At 36.7% G+C, this 17,183-nt stretch overlaps 1 protein-coding gene across 6 annotated transcripts in view; it reads right to left on the reverse strand.

Annotated features, from left to right (window-relative positions):
• The window catches only part of TANC2 (tetratricopeptide repeat, ankyrin repeat and coiled-coil containing 2), a 398,932-nt gene that overhangs the window by 283,939 nt on the left and 97,810 nt on the right, over window positions 1–17,183 (reverse strand). For all 6 annotated transcript variants that reach the window (XM_066262672.1, XM_066262671.1, XM_066262670.1 and 3 more), the window contains exon 3: window positions 9,774–9,845. In XM_066262672.1, the coding sequence (XP_066118769.1) occupies window positions 9,774–9,845 (72 nt within the window). The remainder of the gene's footprint in view (window positions 1–9,773; window positions 9,846–17,183) is intronic.

Here is a 17,183-nt window from a genome sequence, read left to right on the forward strand (position 1 = left end):
CTCTGATCACAATGGCATTAAACTAGAAATCAACCACAATAGAAAAATTGAAAAACATTCAAACACTTGGAAACTAAATAGCACATTATTAAACAATGAATGGGTTAACATTGAGATCAAAGAAGAAATTAAAAAATTCCTAGAAACAAACGATAATGAGCATACATCAACTCAAAATTTATGGGACACAGCAAAAGCAGTCCTGAGAGGGAAGTATATAGCATTACAGGCATACCTCAAGAAGCTAGAAAAAGCTCAAATTAACAACTTAACCCTGCATCTAAAAGAACTAGAAAAAGAACAGCAAGTAAAGCCCAGAGCTAGTAGAAGGAAGGAAATAATAAAGATCAGAGCAGAAATAAGTGACATAGAGGCTAAAGAAACAATACAGAGGATCAATGAAACCAGGAGCTGGTTCTTTGAAAAGGTAAACAAGATCGATGAACCTTTAACAAGACTCACCAAGAAAAAAAGAGAGAGGACTCAAATAAATAAAATTAGAAACGAGAGTGGAGAAATAACAACTGACACAACAGAAATACAAAATATTGTAAGAAAATACTATGAAGAACTGTACGCCAAAAAACTAGACAACCTAGATGAAATGGACAAATTCCTTGAATCATATAATCTTCCAAAAATCAATCTGGAAGAATCAGAAAACCTAAACAGACCAATTACAACAAATGAGATTGAAACAGCTATCAAAAAACTCCCAAAAAAGAAAAGTCCTGGGCCTGATGGCTTCACAAGTGAATTCTACCAAATATTCAAAGAAGAACTAACTCCTATCCTTCTCAAGCTATTTCAAAAAATTCAAGAGGAAGGAAGACTTCCAAACTCCTTTTATGAGGCGAGCATAATTCTGATTCCAAAACCAGGCAAAGACAACACAAAAAAAGAAAATTATAGGCCAATATCCCTGATGAACTTAGATGCAAAAATCCTCAATAAAATATTAGCGAACCGGATCCAGCAATATATGGAAAAAATCATACACCATGATCAAGTAGGATTTATTCTTGGGAGGCAAGGCTGGTACAATATTCGCAAATCAATCAATGTGATTCATCACATAAACAAAAGAAAGGAGAAAAACCACATGATAATTTCAATAGATGCAGAAAAAGCATTTGATAAAGTCCAGCACCCATTCATGATCAAAACTCTCAGCAAAGTGGGAATACAGGGAACATACCTCAACATGATAAAGGCCATCTATGACAAACCCATAGCCAACATAATACTCAATGGGCAAAAATTAAAAGCTATCCCCTTAAGATCAGGAACAAGGCAGGGTTGCCCCCTTTCACCACTCTTATTCAACATAGTTCTGGAAGTCCTCGCCACAGCAATCAGACAAGAAAAAGAAATAAAAGGCATCCAAATTGGAAAAGAAGAAGTAAAACTATCATTATTTGCAGATGACATGATATTGTATATAGAAAACCCTAAAGTTTCAGTCAAAAAACTACTAGACCTGATAAAAGAATTTGGCAAGGTGGCAGGATATAAAATCAATACTCAGAAATCAGAGGCATTTTTATACACTAATAATGAACTGTCAGAAAGAGAAATCAGGGAATCAATCCCCTTTACCATTGCAACCAAAAAAATAAAGTACCTAGGAATAAATCTAACCAAGGAGATTAAAGACTTGTACTCAGAAAATTATAAAACATTGATAAAAGAAATCAGGGAAGATACGAATAAGTGGAGGCATATACCGTGCTCATGGTTAGGAAGAATAAACATCATTAAAATGTCTATATTACCCAAAGCAATTTATAAATTCAATGCAATACCAATGAAAATACCAATGACTTACTTCAAAGACATAGAACACATATTCCAAAAATTTATATGGAACCAAAAAAGAACACGAATAGCCTCAGCAATCCTGAAAAGGAAGAAAAAAGCGGGAGGTATCACACTTCCAGATATCAAGTTATATTATAAGGCCGTTGTACTCAAAACAGCATGGTACTGGCATAAGAACAGGCACATAGATCAATGGAACAGAACAGAGAACTCAGAAATAAACCCACAGCTCTATGGACAACTGATATTTGACAAAGGAGGTAAGACAATACAATGGAGTAAAGACAGCCTCTTCAACAAATGGTGTTGGGAAAACTGGACAGCTACCTGCAAAAAAATGAAACTAGACCACCAACTTACACCACTCACAAAAATAAACTCAAAATGGATAAAAGACTTGAATGTAAGCCATGAAACCATAAGCATTTTAGAAGAAAACATAGGCAGTAAGCTCTCTGATATCTCTCGCAGCAATATATTTGCTGATTTGTCTCCACAGGCAAGTGAAATAAAAGACAGGATAAACAAATGGGACTTTATCAAACTAAAAAGCTTCTGCACAGCTAAAGACAATAAGAACAGAATAAAAAGACAAACTACACAATGGGAGAATATATTTGACATAGCGTCTGATAAGGGGTTAATAACCAAAATTTATAAAGAACTTGTAAAACTTAATACCAGGAAGACAAACAATCCAATCCAAAAATGGGCAAAAGAAATGAATAGACATTTCTCCAAAGAGGACACACAGATGGCCAATAGGCATATGAAAAAATGTTCAACATCATTAATGATTAGAGAAATGCAAATTAAAACCACAATGAGATATCACCTCACACCAGTCAGAATGGCGCTCATCAATAAAACAACACAGAATAAGTGCTGGCGAGGATGTGGAGAAAAGGGAACCCTCCTGCACTGCTGGTGGGAATGCAGACTGGTGCAGCCACTGTGGAAAACAGTATGGAGATACCTCAAGAAATTAAAAATCGAACTGCCTTTTGACCCAGCTATACCACTGTTAGGAATATACCCCAAGAACACCATAGCACTGTTTGAAAAGAAGAAATGCACCCCCATGTTTATGGCAGCATTGTTCACAATAGCAAAGATTTGGAAACAGCCCAAGTGTCCATCAGAGGATGAGTGGATTAAAAAGCTTTGGTATATATATACTATGGAATACTACTCAGCCATAAGAAATGATGACATAGGATCTTTTACAACAACATGGATGGGCCTTGATAACATTATACTGAGTGAAAGAAGTAAATCAGAAAAAAACTAAGAACTATATGTTTCCACACATAGGTGGGACATAAAGATGAGACTCAGAGACATGAACAACAGTGTTGGGGTTACAGGGTGGGGGGAGGAGAGGGAGCGGGTTGGGGGAGGGGAGGGGCACAAAGATCATGGCTTTTCAGCATTGGCCATATTCCCCCCTTAATCTATAGACAGACAGCAAATATTTACGTATGGTGTTCCCACTATAAAGACTGCTGTCTTAGGGACAAATGCTGACAAACTATTTCAGCAGTTCCTCCTTCTTCAAAGACTTATATGTAAACATAGAGCTCCATGTTTCATAGGACATACTCAAGCTCACTCCATGCTTCCTGGTGCTTTAGCACAAGGGAATGCCCCCCCCCTTTTTTTTTTTTTTTTTTTTTTTTTTTTTTTTTTGTATTTTTTCTTTTATTTATTTATTTTTTTGTATATTTCTGAGGATGGGGATGGGGAGGCAACCAGACAGACTCCTGCATGCGCCTGACTGGGATCCACCTGGCATGCCTACCGGGGGGAATGCTCTGCCCATCTGGGATGTTGCTCTGTTACAACCGGAGTCATTCTAGCAACTGGGGCGGAGGCCATGGGGCCATCCTTAGTGCCCAGGGTGGATTTGCTCCGGTGGAGCCTTGGCTGTGGGCGGGAGGAGAGGGACCGGGAGGGGGGAGAGGGGGAGGGGTGGAGAGGTAGATGGGCGCTTCTCCTGTGTGCTCTGGCTGGGAATCAAACCCGGGAATCCTGCACACCAGGCCAATGACTCCGATGGGTCTACCATATCATGCTTTTTACTTAAAAAAAAAAATTTACATTTCTTTTGAAAGCTGATGAACAGGAGACACCAAATCTACCTTCTTTATTAGATCTAGCTAATAACACTGTTCTGTCTTTTTTCCAAATAGCTCCAGATATATGGAAAAGATTTATATAGGCGGATGGGGATCCTCAAACCCCTCAGCGAGATCTTCTGAGAATGGCTTTTAAGATACCTAGAGGCAGAAAAAGCCCAATAGAAATCAGGGGGAACTACCAGCTTTTAGGATACACCCTTAAAGGCTCCAGCACCACAAAGGGGTCTCATAGGATGCCATCTGGGTCCTGCTTCAATAGTGGAAAGGAAGGTCATTGAGCTAAAGCCTGCCAGGCTTACACACCTCTACTGTGAGGAAACAGGGACACTGGAAGGTGGGCTTCCCCCTCGCTCCTCTAAGGGAGGGTTCAGTCTCTTCCAGGCCTGCTCCAGCCACCTATGACCTAACCTTGCCCAGAATGCTGGGGTTTGCCACTGAAGGCTGAAGGTGCCCAGGGCCGTCGACCCCATCTACGACACTGTGGACGAGCCTAGGGTATTTCTTCCAAGAAGCAGGTAAACTGATCTCATTTGCACAAGGGCCACTTAACTATGTTTTGCCTGAATAGTCAGGTTCTTTATTCTTCCCTCAAAGATCTCTGTTGTGGGTGTTGATAGTCCTATTTTCTGCTGCTTTGCTTAATATATAGTGTTTCCTTTATTCCTCCTACCTCAATGCCCCACTCATATTTCAGGCTGGGACCTACTCTTAATTTAGAGCTCTCTTTCCTCCTTTGGCCAACTTGTATTATGAATTTACCTTTGCCACCCAGCTTAGTGTATCCCAAGGTTCTCTTTACCAGGCCACAGTCACAGAGCTCCAGGGAAAAGCAACCTGGTCTCAACTCTCCAGGCAGAGGAGAACAGAAGCTCCATATCCACGCATGCTGCAAATGGCTTTTTCCAGTCTACCTGAATCATTACCAGCTAGAAGCAGCGGTCATTGGGACTTGGACATGAGCTGCAAAGTATAGAATGGTGACAACAATTCCAGTGCCATACGGACTTTTCCTGTGGGGAACGTTCCTGGACTCCTGCTCCCTTTGACAGCTCCTAACAGACTGAACTGTGGTTGGGTTGCATTTTTCAGGGATTTGGCATGGTGAGGGGGCCAACTTGGACTTGGGGAACATGTTAAGGACACTACTCATTTATGGATTCTTGCTGTATTGGCCAAGAGTTTGCTTAAAGGCTTTTAATCACTGTAAAAAAAATAGAGGACTAGATGAAGAAGATGGGGCACATATACACCATGGTATATTATTCAGCTAGGAGAAATGATGACATTGGATCACTTATAGCGGAATGGTGGAGTCTTGGTAGCATTGTGCGGAGTGAAATAAGCGAATCAGAAAAAAACAGGAACTGCAGGATTCCATACATTAGTGGGACATAAAAGCGAGACTGAGAGGCATGAACAGGAGTGTGGTGGCTATGGGGGGTGGGGGGAGGGAAGGAGGGAGAGGGGGAGGGGAGGGGGAGGGGTACAGAGAGAACTGGATGGAGGGTGGCAGAGGACGATCTCTCTTTGGGTGATGGGTATGCAACATAACTAAATGACAAGATAACCTGGAAATGTTTTCTTTGAATGTATGTACCCTGATTTATTGATGTCACCCCATTAAAATAAAAATTTATTTATATATTAAAAAAAAAAAAAAAAAAAAAAAATTAAAAAGAAAACTGCCTAATAACAAAATTGACAAACCCTTGGCAAGACTCACCAAGGAAAAAAGAGAAAGGACTCATATAAACAAAATCCAAAATGAAAGAGGAGAAATCACCACAGATATCATAGATATACAAAGAATTATTGTAGAATAGAATACTACGAAAAACTATCAATATATGCCACCAAATTCAACAATCTATAAGAAATGGATAAATTCCTAGAACAATACAACCTTCCTTAGACTGAGTCATGAAGAAGCAGAAAGTCTAAACAGACCAATTAGCAGGGAGGAAATAGAAAAAACTATTAAAAACCTCCCCAAAAATAAAAGGCCAGGCCCAGACGGTTATATTAGTGAATTCTATCAAACAATCATAGAAGACTTGGTTTCTATTCTACTCAAAGTCTTCCAAAAAATTGAAGAAGAAGCAATACTGCCAAACACATTTTATGAGGCCAACATAACTCTCATACCAAAACCTGGCAAGGACAGCACAAAAAAAGAAAATTACAGACCAATATCTCTAATGAATACAGATGCTAAAATACTAAACAAAATACTGGCAAATCAAATACAACAACATATTAAAAAAATAATACATCATGATCAAGTGGGATTCATCCCAGAATCTCAAGGATGGTTCAACATACATAAAACGGTTAACGTAATACACCATATCAACAAAACATTGATATGATCTTATCAATAGATGCAGAAAAGGCATTCAATAAAATACAACACAATTTTATGTTTAAGACACTCAACAAAATGGGTATAGAAGGAAAATATCTCAACATGATAAAGGCCATATATGATAAACCATCAGCCAACATCCTATTAAATGGCATAAAACTGAGGACTTTCCACCTTAAATCAGGAACAAGACAGGGTTGTCCTCTCTCTTCACTCTTATTTAACATGGTGCTAGAAGTTCTAGCCACAGCAATCAGACAAGAGAAAGAAATAAAAGGCATCCATATCAGAAAAGAAGAAGTAAAGGTATCACTTTTTGCAGATGATATGATCCTATACATCGAAAACCCCAAAGACTCCACAAAAAGATTACTAGAAACAATAAGCCAATACAGTAAGGTCGCAGGATACAAAATTAACATACAAAAGTCCATAGCCTTTCTATATGCCAACAATGAAATATTAGAAAACGAACTCAAAAAAATAATCCCCTTCACGATTGCAACAAAAAAATAAAATACCAAGGAATAAACATAACAAAGAATGTAAAGGACCTATATAACAAAAACTACAAAGCATTGTTAAAGGAAATCGAAAAAGATACAATGAGATGGAAAAATATTCCTTGTTCTTGGATAGGAAGAATAAATATAATAAAAATGGGCATATTACCCAAAACAATTTACAAATTTAATGCAATCCCCATCAAAATTCCTATGACATTTTTTAAAGAAATGGAACAAAAAATCATCAGATTTATATGGAACTATAAAAAACCCTGAATAGCCAAAGCAATCCTAAAGAAAAAGAATGAAGCTGGGAGCATTACAATACCTGACTTCAAACTATATTATAGGGCCACGACAATCAAAACAGCATGGTATTGGCAGAAAAATAGACACTCAGACCAATGGAACAGAATAGAAAGTTCAGAAATAAAACCATATGTATATGGTCAAATAATTTTCAATAAAGGGGCCAACAACACACAATGGAGAAAAGAAAGCCTCTTCAACAAATGGTGCTGGGAAAACTGGAAAGCCACATGCAAAAGAATAAAACTCGACTACAGCTTGTCCCCTTGTACGAAAATTAATTCAAAATGGATCAAAGACCTAAATATAAAACCTGAAACAATAAAGTACATAGTAGAAGACATAGGTATTAAACTCATGGACCTGGGTTTTAAAGAGCATTTTATGAATTTGCCTCCAAAGGCAAGAGAAGTGAAGGCAAAGATAAATGAATGGGACTACATCAGACTAAGAAGTTTTTGCTCAGCAAGAGAAACTGTTAACAAAATAAACAGACAGCCAAGAAATGGGAAATGGTATTTTCAAACAACAGCTCAGAAAGGGCCTAATATCCAAAATATACAAAGAATTCATAAAACTCAACAACAAACAAACAAACAATCCAATAAAAAAATGGGAAGAGGACAGGAACAGACACTTCTACCAGGAAGAAATACAAATGGCCAACAGATATATGAAAAGATGCTCATCTTCATTAGTTATTAGAGAAATGCAAATCAAAACTACAATGAGATACCACCTCACACCTGTTAGATTAGCTATTATCAACAAGACAGGTAATAGCAAATGTTGGAGAGGCTGTGGAGAAAAAGGAACCCTCACATTCACTGTTGGTGGGAATGTAAAGTAGTACAACCATTATGGAAGAAAGTATGGTGGTTCCTCAAAAAACTGAAAACAGAACTACCTTATGACCTAGCAATCCCTCTACTGGAATATACCCCCAAAACTCAGAAACATTGATATGTAAAGACACATGTAGCCCCATGTTCATTGCAGCATTGTTCACAGTGGCCAAGACATGGAAACCACCTAAAAGCCCTTCGATAGAAGACTGGATAAAGAAGATGTGGCACATATACACTATGGAATACTACTCAGCTATAAGAAATGACATCAGATCATTTACAACAAAATGGTGGGATCTTGATAACGTTATACAGAGTGAAATAAGTAAATCTGAAAAAAACCAAGAACTACATGATTCCATACATCGGTGGGACATAAAAATGAGACTAAGAGACATGGACAAGAGTGTGGTGGTTACCAGGGGTGGGGGTGGGGGGATGGGAGGGAAGGAGGGAGAGGGGAAAGGGAGGGGGAGGGGCACAAAAAAAACTAGATAGAGGGTGACGGAGGACAATCTGACTTTGGGTGATGGGTATGCAACATAATTGAATGGCAAGATAACCTGGACATGTTTTCTTTGAATATATGTACCCTGATTTATTGATGTCACCTCATTAACATTAATAAAAATTTATTTATTAAAAGAAAAAGAAATCTCTGATGAGTACACTTGTGTCTTTCTTTTTAGTCAGATTCCTCAAAATGATCAAGTACAAGTTAAAATTTCCAAATCAACTTGCATAAACAATTCCTTTTTTAATTCTAATTTTATAAAAAATAATGTAACTCTAAAACTTCAGAAGAACAAAGTTGGGGGCAGGAGGAGAACAGGATTATGGAATATATGAAACAGGAGCTTCTACAGGATTAAAACACACATTTATAAAAGCTTTGATTCATTTGTAAGTAATAAAGAATTTCTAAAATCAAACTCAGTAATGACTGCCTGAAATTTTGTAACATATTCATCAGTTTGGATTCTCAATTCTCACTCTCTTAAAGGATTATTTCATTCATTCAATAAAATGATAGTTACTGTTTTCACAGTAACTATTATATAGACTAGGAACTTAGTCTTGGCACTGAAAACATAGGAATGAAGAAATCAAACAAAATCTCTGCAATCATGGAACATCTGTTCTAGTTTTGGATGGAGAAAATAAACTCAAAGGTGATAAGTACTATGATTAAGAAAGAAAATGGGAGTGCTATTCATGCAATTTTAAATAAGGTAATTAAGGAGAGGCCCGTTTGAAAATTTTACTGATACAAAATATTTTTACCTAGTTTGTAAGCTGTCACTTCAAAAACCAATTAAAAGCCTATTATAATAAATTTTAAACAGAAACAGAAAAAAAGGAGATCCTAATTTAAGATAGGAATTATAAACAAAAGCCATTTCTTCTGAGACCCAAAACTATAAATACGGCATTGACAAAATTTTAAAAACCCAGTGTGATGATATTCCAGAAATGTTACTGCTAAAAATTTACTTATGTTTATATTCCAAAAGTGATATCTAGACATATACTGCAATGCTTCAAAATTACTTAAAACCTTAATATCATTTTAAAAATGACATGACTATTTTTCATTTTTTTTTATCTTGTACAAGTGATATACAGAACTTTAAGACTATAATATTTAAAATTCTAAATTTAAAGTCCTAGAATAAGCTAACCTAGACCCAGCAAAAGCCGCTGTCCTCAAATTAAGTACCAGGAAAGTATAGCTGATATCTTTTTGTTTCTAATTTTAATAGTAAATTCAATGCAAATTTACCTTGCCCAGAGCGGCTTTGTCGAGAGTCTACACTTGACTGTCTTCGATCCTGTGGTTCCTCGCTCCCTCCATCTGCATAAAATTAAAAAAAAAGTGTGAGCAAATAAATCATGAAGTTGATATAATATATTCTTGGTTCCACCTGTATCTTAAAATTACTGTATCTATCATTTGTTTTCATATCTTATTATTTCAATCATTAAAATATTTGATATTTGTAAAGGTTCTTAACCTTAGATTTTTTGTAGGGATAGTTTATATTCCCTTCTTTACTTATCCACATAAATACACACTTTACTTTGCATATAATGAAGCAATGTTATCAACTTTGAAGTTCATTCACAGAATTCCAGTTTAGAAGTCTTGATTTAAGGCAATGTCTAAATTAATTACAGCGGCTTGTCTAATGTATGTCAAATAATTCCTAGGGATGTATGTTTTATTATAGTAAAAATTACATTTACATGTTTTTTGAATGATAAAAAAATTGTGTAATATGTGAAAGAACAATATAAATCAAACTGGGAAATGAGGAGACAGAAACCAAGAATTAGATAAGATAAAAAATAATTTCAGTAATGAAGACTAAACTATAAGAAACACAGAGCAAATAAACAAAAGATCTAAAGAACTAGAAGGTAAAATAATGAAAATCGTTAACAAATTTTTGAAAAAGAGGAAAAGTTTAAAAAGGAATGTTGCTGGGAAAATTGGAAAGCCACATGCAAAAGAATGAAACTTGACTACAGTGTGTCCCCCTGCACAAAAATTAACTCAAAATGGATCAAAGACCTAAATATAAGATCTGAAACAGCCAGGCATTGGTGCAGTGGATACAGCATTGGACTGGGACGCAGAGGACCCAGAGTCAAAATCCCGAGGTCGCCAGCCTAAGCGCGGGCTCATCTGGCTTGAGTGCGAGCTCATCCAGCTTGAGCATGGGGTTGCTGGCTTGAGCGTGAGATCATAGACATGATTCCATGCTAGCTTGAGCCCAAAGGTCACTGGCTTGAAGCCCAAGGTCACTGGCTTGAGCAAGGGGTCACTTGCTCTGCTGTAGCCCCCTAGACAAGGCACATATGAGAAAGGAATCAATGAACAACTAAGATGCTGCAATGTAGAACTGATGCTTCTCAACTCTCTCCCTGTCTGTCCAATTTTCTCTCTGTCTCTGTGAAAAAAAAAAAAAAAGATCTGAAACAATAAATTACATAGAAGAACACATAGGTACTAAACTCACAGACCTTGGCTGGAGAGAACAATTTATAAATTTGACAACAAAGGCAAGGAAAGTTAAGGCAAAACTAAACAAATGGGACTATATCAAACTAAAGAAACTGACAACAAAACAAATAGGCAGCCAACTAAATGGGAGATGATATTTGCAAACGACAGCTCCAATAAGGGGTTAATATCCAAAATATACAAAGAACTCACAAAGCTCAGCAACAAACAAGCAAGCAATTCAATTAAAAAATGGGGACAGGACCTGAATAGACACTTCTTCTCAAGAAGACATACAAATGGCCACCAGATATATGAAAAGATGCTCATCTTCACTAGCTACAATATTTGAGAAATGCATATCAAAACTACAATGAAATACCACCTCACACCTGTTAGATTGGCTATTATCAATAAAACAGGTAATAACAACTGTTAGAGAGGCTGTGGAGAAAAAGGAACCCTCATTCACTGCTGGGGGAATGCAAATTAGTACAACCATTATGGAAGAAAGTATAGTGATTCCTCAAAAAACTAACGGAACTACCATATGACCCAGCAACCCCTCCACTGGGTATCTATTACTCCCAAAATTTGAAAATATTGGTTTTGTAAAGACACATGCACCCCCATGTTCATCACAGCTGTCACAAAACATAAATAAATAAATAAGTAAATAGGAAACAGACTTTAAGCAAATATACCATTAAAAAAAGACTAAATGAGTTTTAAAACAGATTATAGTATGTAATGGCTATAGGATCTGATAATGTAGTAGACATGGTATAATCATGAACAAATAGGGGAATAAATGAAAAAATCATAAACAAAAAAAAATTTAACTCATTTCAGTAATCAAAATTGGTGCCGGTAATGCTCTGAGACCATTGTATTTATAAGTAGGGATAAAACAAATAAGTAATGACAGGATACTCTAATGCTATCATCTCTTTAAAAACTGGAATTCTCAGTGTAGAAGAAAGGAACTATATAAGTAATTATATAGAAGAAACTAAGTAAAAACTCTGTGGCATTGACCCTATGTTGGAAATATCAGTACAACTTTATAAAATGCATAGGTACATCCTAACTCTGTCCACTGAAAATGCCCAGACGCAGTAACTGACCAAGTAGCAATGACCATCCCTAGTGCCTATCCCTGTGACCTTGAAATATGATTCCCCATAAAAAAAAAAAAAAAAGACTTGCCTGGGCCAGTTAGCTCAGTGGATAGTGTTGGCCCAGCATGCAGACATCCCAGGTTCAATCCCCAGCCAGGGCATACATGAGAAGCAACCATCTACTTCTCTTCCCCTCCCCCTCTCTTCTCTCTCTCTCTCTCTCTCTCTCTCTCTCTCTCTCTCTCTCCTCTCACAGCCAGTAGCTCGACTGGTTCAAGCGTCGGCCCTGGGTGCTGAGGATAGCTCATTTGATTTGAGCATTGATCCCAGATAGGGCTTGCGAGGTGGATCCCAGTTGGAGCAGATGTGGAAGTCTCTCTCTCTAAGGAAGGAAAGAAAAAAGAAAGGGAGGGAGAGAGGGAGGAAGGAAAGGGTCAGGGAGGAAAAGAAGCCAAGATTTTTTAAAGAACTAGCCGGTTTAGCAAAGAAAATGTACTAGATAAAGCTGGAATATCCTGACATATTCGATGATAAGGAAGTTATCAAAGACAGTGTACAACTGGGGTTGCAGCAAAAAGACTCAATGAAGAGCTCTCATTGTCATGAGAGCATAACATATATGTATATATATATATATTTTTTAAATGCCACCACACTAACTGGGTCTGAGGTTAATAGGGACCCAGGTCATTATCTAGAAAACCAGAGAAATAAAATAATTAGGCAATTCATTCTACATTTCCTATATAAACACATACTAGGAGCCAAAGATTACATAAGAGAATCTCCTTATAAAATTATTTCAGATAATAAGACAATTAAAATAGCACCATTTCACAACTTGCAATGAACTAATAGCTCTACAGGCACCAAGAATCAATAGGCAATAACATCAAAAAAGAGTAAAAACCATAGATTATATGCCTTCTGATGACAGGAACAAAACAACTAGTTTTGCCAAAGCAATCAAACCTGAGTCCAGTCAAATCTAGCTGTCAGTTTTCAGAAGAAACAAAGTGCAGAAGAAAATGTTGAATTGTTCCTGAGTACACAATCAACAAAACTCAGACTGGGTAATTTTATAGGCCAACAGACAAAGAAAATAAGATAAAATATTATGAAGCTCTAAATTATTATGGAATGAAGACTTAATAAATATATAAATTCCTATTTATCAAAATAGAAAACTAAATTAATCTATGGTGTCTTATATCAGGTATCAGTATGTACAAATATCAACCTAGTCAAGTTTCCTTCTTAGTGATCACTCAATTTTTTTTATGCTAGTATCCTTCTCCTCTACTTGGGAATGAAGTACAATAAGCAACAGTGCTATTAAAAAATATTTTACATTTTTATTGTTGGTGTTTTTCTATGCAGATAAAATAATATATATATGTATCATATTCTTTGTTTTAACACCAAAACACATCCTGGAAGTATGTGAGAATATGAATAAAACACAGACTTTTCCCTCACCAGTACTATCTTCCTAAACAATAAAAGAAAATTAAATAAAAACAAGGTTTTAAGTATGAGTATGAAATTAGCATGATCTATAAAATATCAGGGTATTAATAAAACAATCTACAGGAAAAACACAGGCTAGAAATGGTTTAAGACATAGTTTCAAGTCAGCAAGCCTATGACAAGACAAAAAGTCACCAATTTTGACACAATTATACTCTTTTTTTTTTTTTTTTTTTTTTTATAATTTTATTTTTTTAATGGGGTGACATCAATAAATCAGGATACATATATTCAAAGATAACAAGTCCAGGTTATCTTGTCGTTCAATTATGTTGCATACCCACCACCCAAAGTCAGATTGTCCTCTGTCACCTTCTATCTTGTTTTCTTTGTGCCCCTCCCACCCCCTATCCCTCTCCCATTCCCCCCTCCCCCCCGTAACCACCACACTCTTATCAATGTCTCTTACTTTCACTATTATGTCCCACCTACGTATGGAATAATACAGTTCCTGTTTTTTTCTGATTTACTTATTTCGCTTCGTATCATGTTATCAAGATCCCACCATTTTGCTGTAAATGTTCCGATGTCATCATTTCTTATGGCTGAGTAGTATTCCATAGTGTATATGTGCCACATCTTCTTTATCCAGTCATCTATTGATGGGCTTTTTGGTTGTTTCCATGTCCTGGCCACTGTGAACAATGCTGCAATAAACATGGGGCTGCATGTGTCTTTACGTATCAATGTTTCTGAGTTTTGGGGATATATACCCAGTAGAGGGATTGCTGGGTCATAAGGTAGTTCTATTTTCAGTTTTTTGAGGAACCACCATACTTTCTTCCATAATGATTGTACTACTTTACATTCCCACCAACAGTGTATGAGGGTTCCTTTTTCTCCACAGCCTCTCCAACATTTGCTATTACCTGACTTGCTAATAACAGCTAATCGAACAGGTGTGAGGTGGTATCTCATTGCCGTTTTGATTTGCATTTCTCTAATAGCTAAAGAAGATGAGCATCTTTTCATATATCTGTTGGCCATTTGACAATTATACTCTTAACATGTTTTTAACTTTTTGAGTTTTAAAAATTAAATCAGAAATATGTTGCAGTATGCCCTGGCTGGTTGGCTCAGTGGTGGATCGTCGGCCTGGCGTGCAGGAGTCCTGGGTTCGATTCCCGGCCAGGGCACACAGGAAAAGCGCCCATCTGCTTCTCCACCTCTCCCCCTCTCCTTCCTCTCTGTCTCTCTCTTCCCCTCCCGCAGCCAAGGCTCCACTGGAGCAAAGTTGGCCCAGGCGCTGGGTGTGGCTCCGTGGCCTATGCCTCAGGCACTAGAATGGCCCTGGTTGCAACAGAGCAATGTCCCAGATGGGCAGAGCATTGCCCCCTGGTGGGCATGCCGGGTGGATCTCGGTCTAGCGCATGCGGGAGTCTGTCTGACTGCCTCCCCATTTCCAACTTCAGAAAAATACAAAAAGAAGAAGAAAAAAAAGAAATACGTTGCAGTAAATTTGAGCAACTCACTACATAAGGGTTGAGACTAATTCTCAGTTAAAGATTGTTAAGAAAGAATAAAGTCACCACTGCTGTGAAGATAAAATAGAAAAATACTTCTATCTCTTTATACAGTGTTTGTGGTATGCTTATGGAACCAATGAATCCATTAATCCAAAATAGCAAGATTGCAATGATGTACAGTACTTTAAATGTTTTTGCTTTGCTTAACAAAATTCCTTTAGCATGGAGAAGAGCTCACACACATAACACATCTACATTTACGGACAAAACAGAAGACCTTCAGTTGTCAAGCAAGTCAAGTTATTGGCATAACACTGGTTACCTCATCCAGGAGTGTAGAAGGTAGAGCAGGGCTATGACTATGAAGTTAGAATTTATTTACCAACTTGAGTTAAAGACTTACTTCAAACTTGCAGAATGAGCAAAAGTAGGTTTATAGTTGTTCATATAAAAAATACAAGAATAAATAATAATACAAGAATAAACTCTGTATGTCACATGCTCACAAATGTAAATTTACTTTTGTCCCACCCTACATTGTGAACTTAATAGAGGAAACCCAACTGATGTAACAGGTACAGTAATAATAATAATAATAATAATAATAAAGACCTGACTGTCCAATTCAATTGCTAACTTCTCAACTCAGGGCTGAGGTTTTCTGGATTTGAAATAATCCTCAGAAATCAATTTTTTTAATCAGCATACTGAGTTAAATCCAGAAAATAATATAAAACAATGTATCTTTAAAACTGAGAAACGCTGTTAATAGATTTCCTATTCCCATTATTTTACAGGGGAATAATGTCATAGGAGAATTTACCACATAGGATAGACAGCTTTCAACTCAGGTGTATGAAAGCACTAAAAACATTCCCAAGTGAAAAAATACCAACCATATAGAGAATACTCAGTACTTAGTGATTTCCAATGAAGGAATTTAAGTTAGGGAAAGTATAATAGGAAAGTGCCTAAACAATTCCAAGAAAAATGTTTTCTTTCCTGAAAGTAGAGGATACTTTAAATGATTTATTCTTTTCCATTCAGAATCAAAATGTTACAGCTGAAAAATAAACAAGTTAACTGACCCTGAATTTGGCAGCCCAAGCCCATCTATAGTGTTCTCAGCTAGAATAAATATTAGATTTCTGAGTTCAAATTTTGAAGTTGTCTTCAATCCTTCTTTACAAACTTAAATATATGACCTTAATAGGGGCTGAAGGTATTAAAACTGAAAGGAATACAAATGCATAATTTTAAAGTTTTACTATTCAGATATGAATAGTATACACTTGGTGAAGCATATAAAAGAATTGTATCCACATAATGACAACAAGGGCAGACATGATTTGAAGGACATAAATGGAAGTTAAAGAAAATGCAAAAGGAAGACCACTTACTTATTAGCAAGGGACTCTTAAAAAGAGGTACATACACACAATGTTCCCTGGCTACAATAGTACTGTTATAACCAGAAATAGGTAAAAAGCACCACATCTGTTTAGGGTTAGAAAAGAGAAAATGAACCAAAATTTGCTTAGTATCTATTCTCTGCTGGGTACAGTGCCAGTAAGTTCTTTACAACATTATCTTATTCAATACTAATAATACTTGTATGAAACAACTATTAGGCCAATTTTAAGTTAAGGTTCAGATTTAGAGAAGTGACTTTCCCAAAATCACATTGCTATTAAATAGCAATCCTAAAATTAAAACTGTCTGGTTACAAAATTCTGCTTTCTTCTCAAGACTCTCTACTGTTATAATAATAACAAAAACACAAACCATTAAGGTGGGATAGTGGGGGGAACTGAAGAGGGAAGAAAGCAAAAGCAGAGACCCATTAAGTAGCTACTGCAAAAATCCAGAAGAAGGATGAACACATTGGCTAAGTGAACACAGAAGTGGTCCGATTTGGGGTATATTCTGAAGGTACAGTGGAAAGAATCTGTTATCAGAGAGAAAGATAAAGGAAGGAGCCAAAATATTCAATATTTTGGGTCCAAACAATGGTGCTGCAATTACCTGATAGGAAAGACAGTGAGAGAATGGGCTTGGGGATGAGAAGG

The sequence above is a fragment of the Saccopteryx bilineata genome, chromosome 2, assembly GCF_036850765.1.
Source record: "Saccopteryx bilineata isolate mSacBil1 chromosome 2, mSacBil1_pri_phased_curated, whole genome shotgun sequence".
Lineage (NCBI taxonomy): Eukaryota > Metazoa > Chordata > Mammalia > Chiroptera > Emballonuridae > Saccopteryx > Saccopteryx bilineata.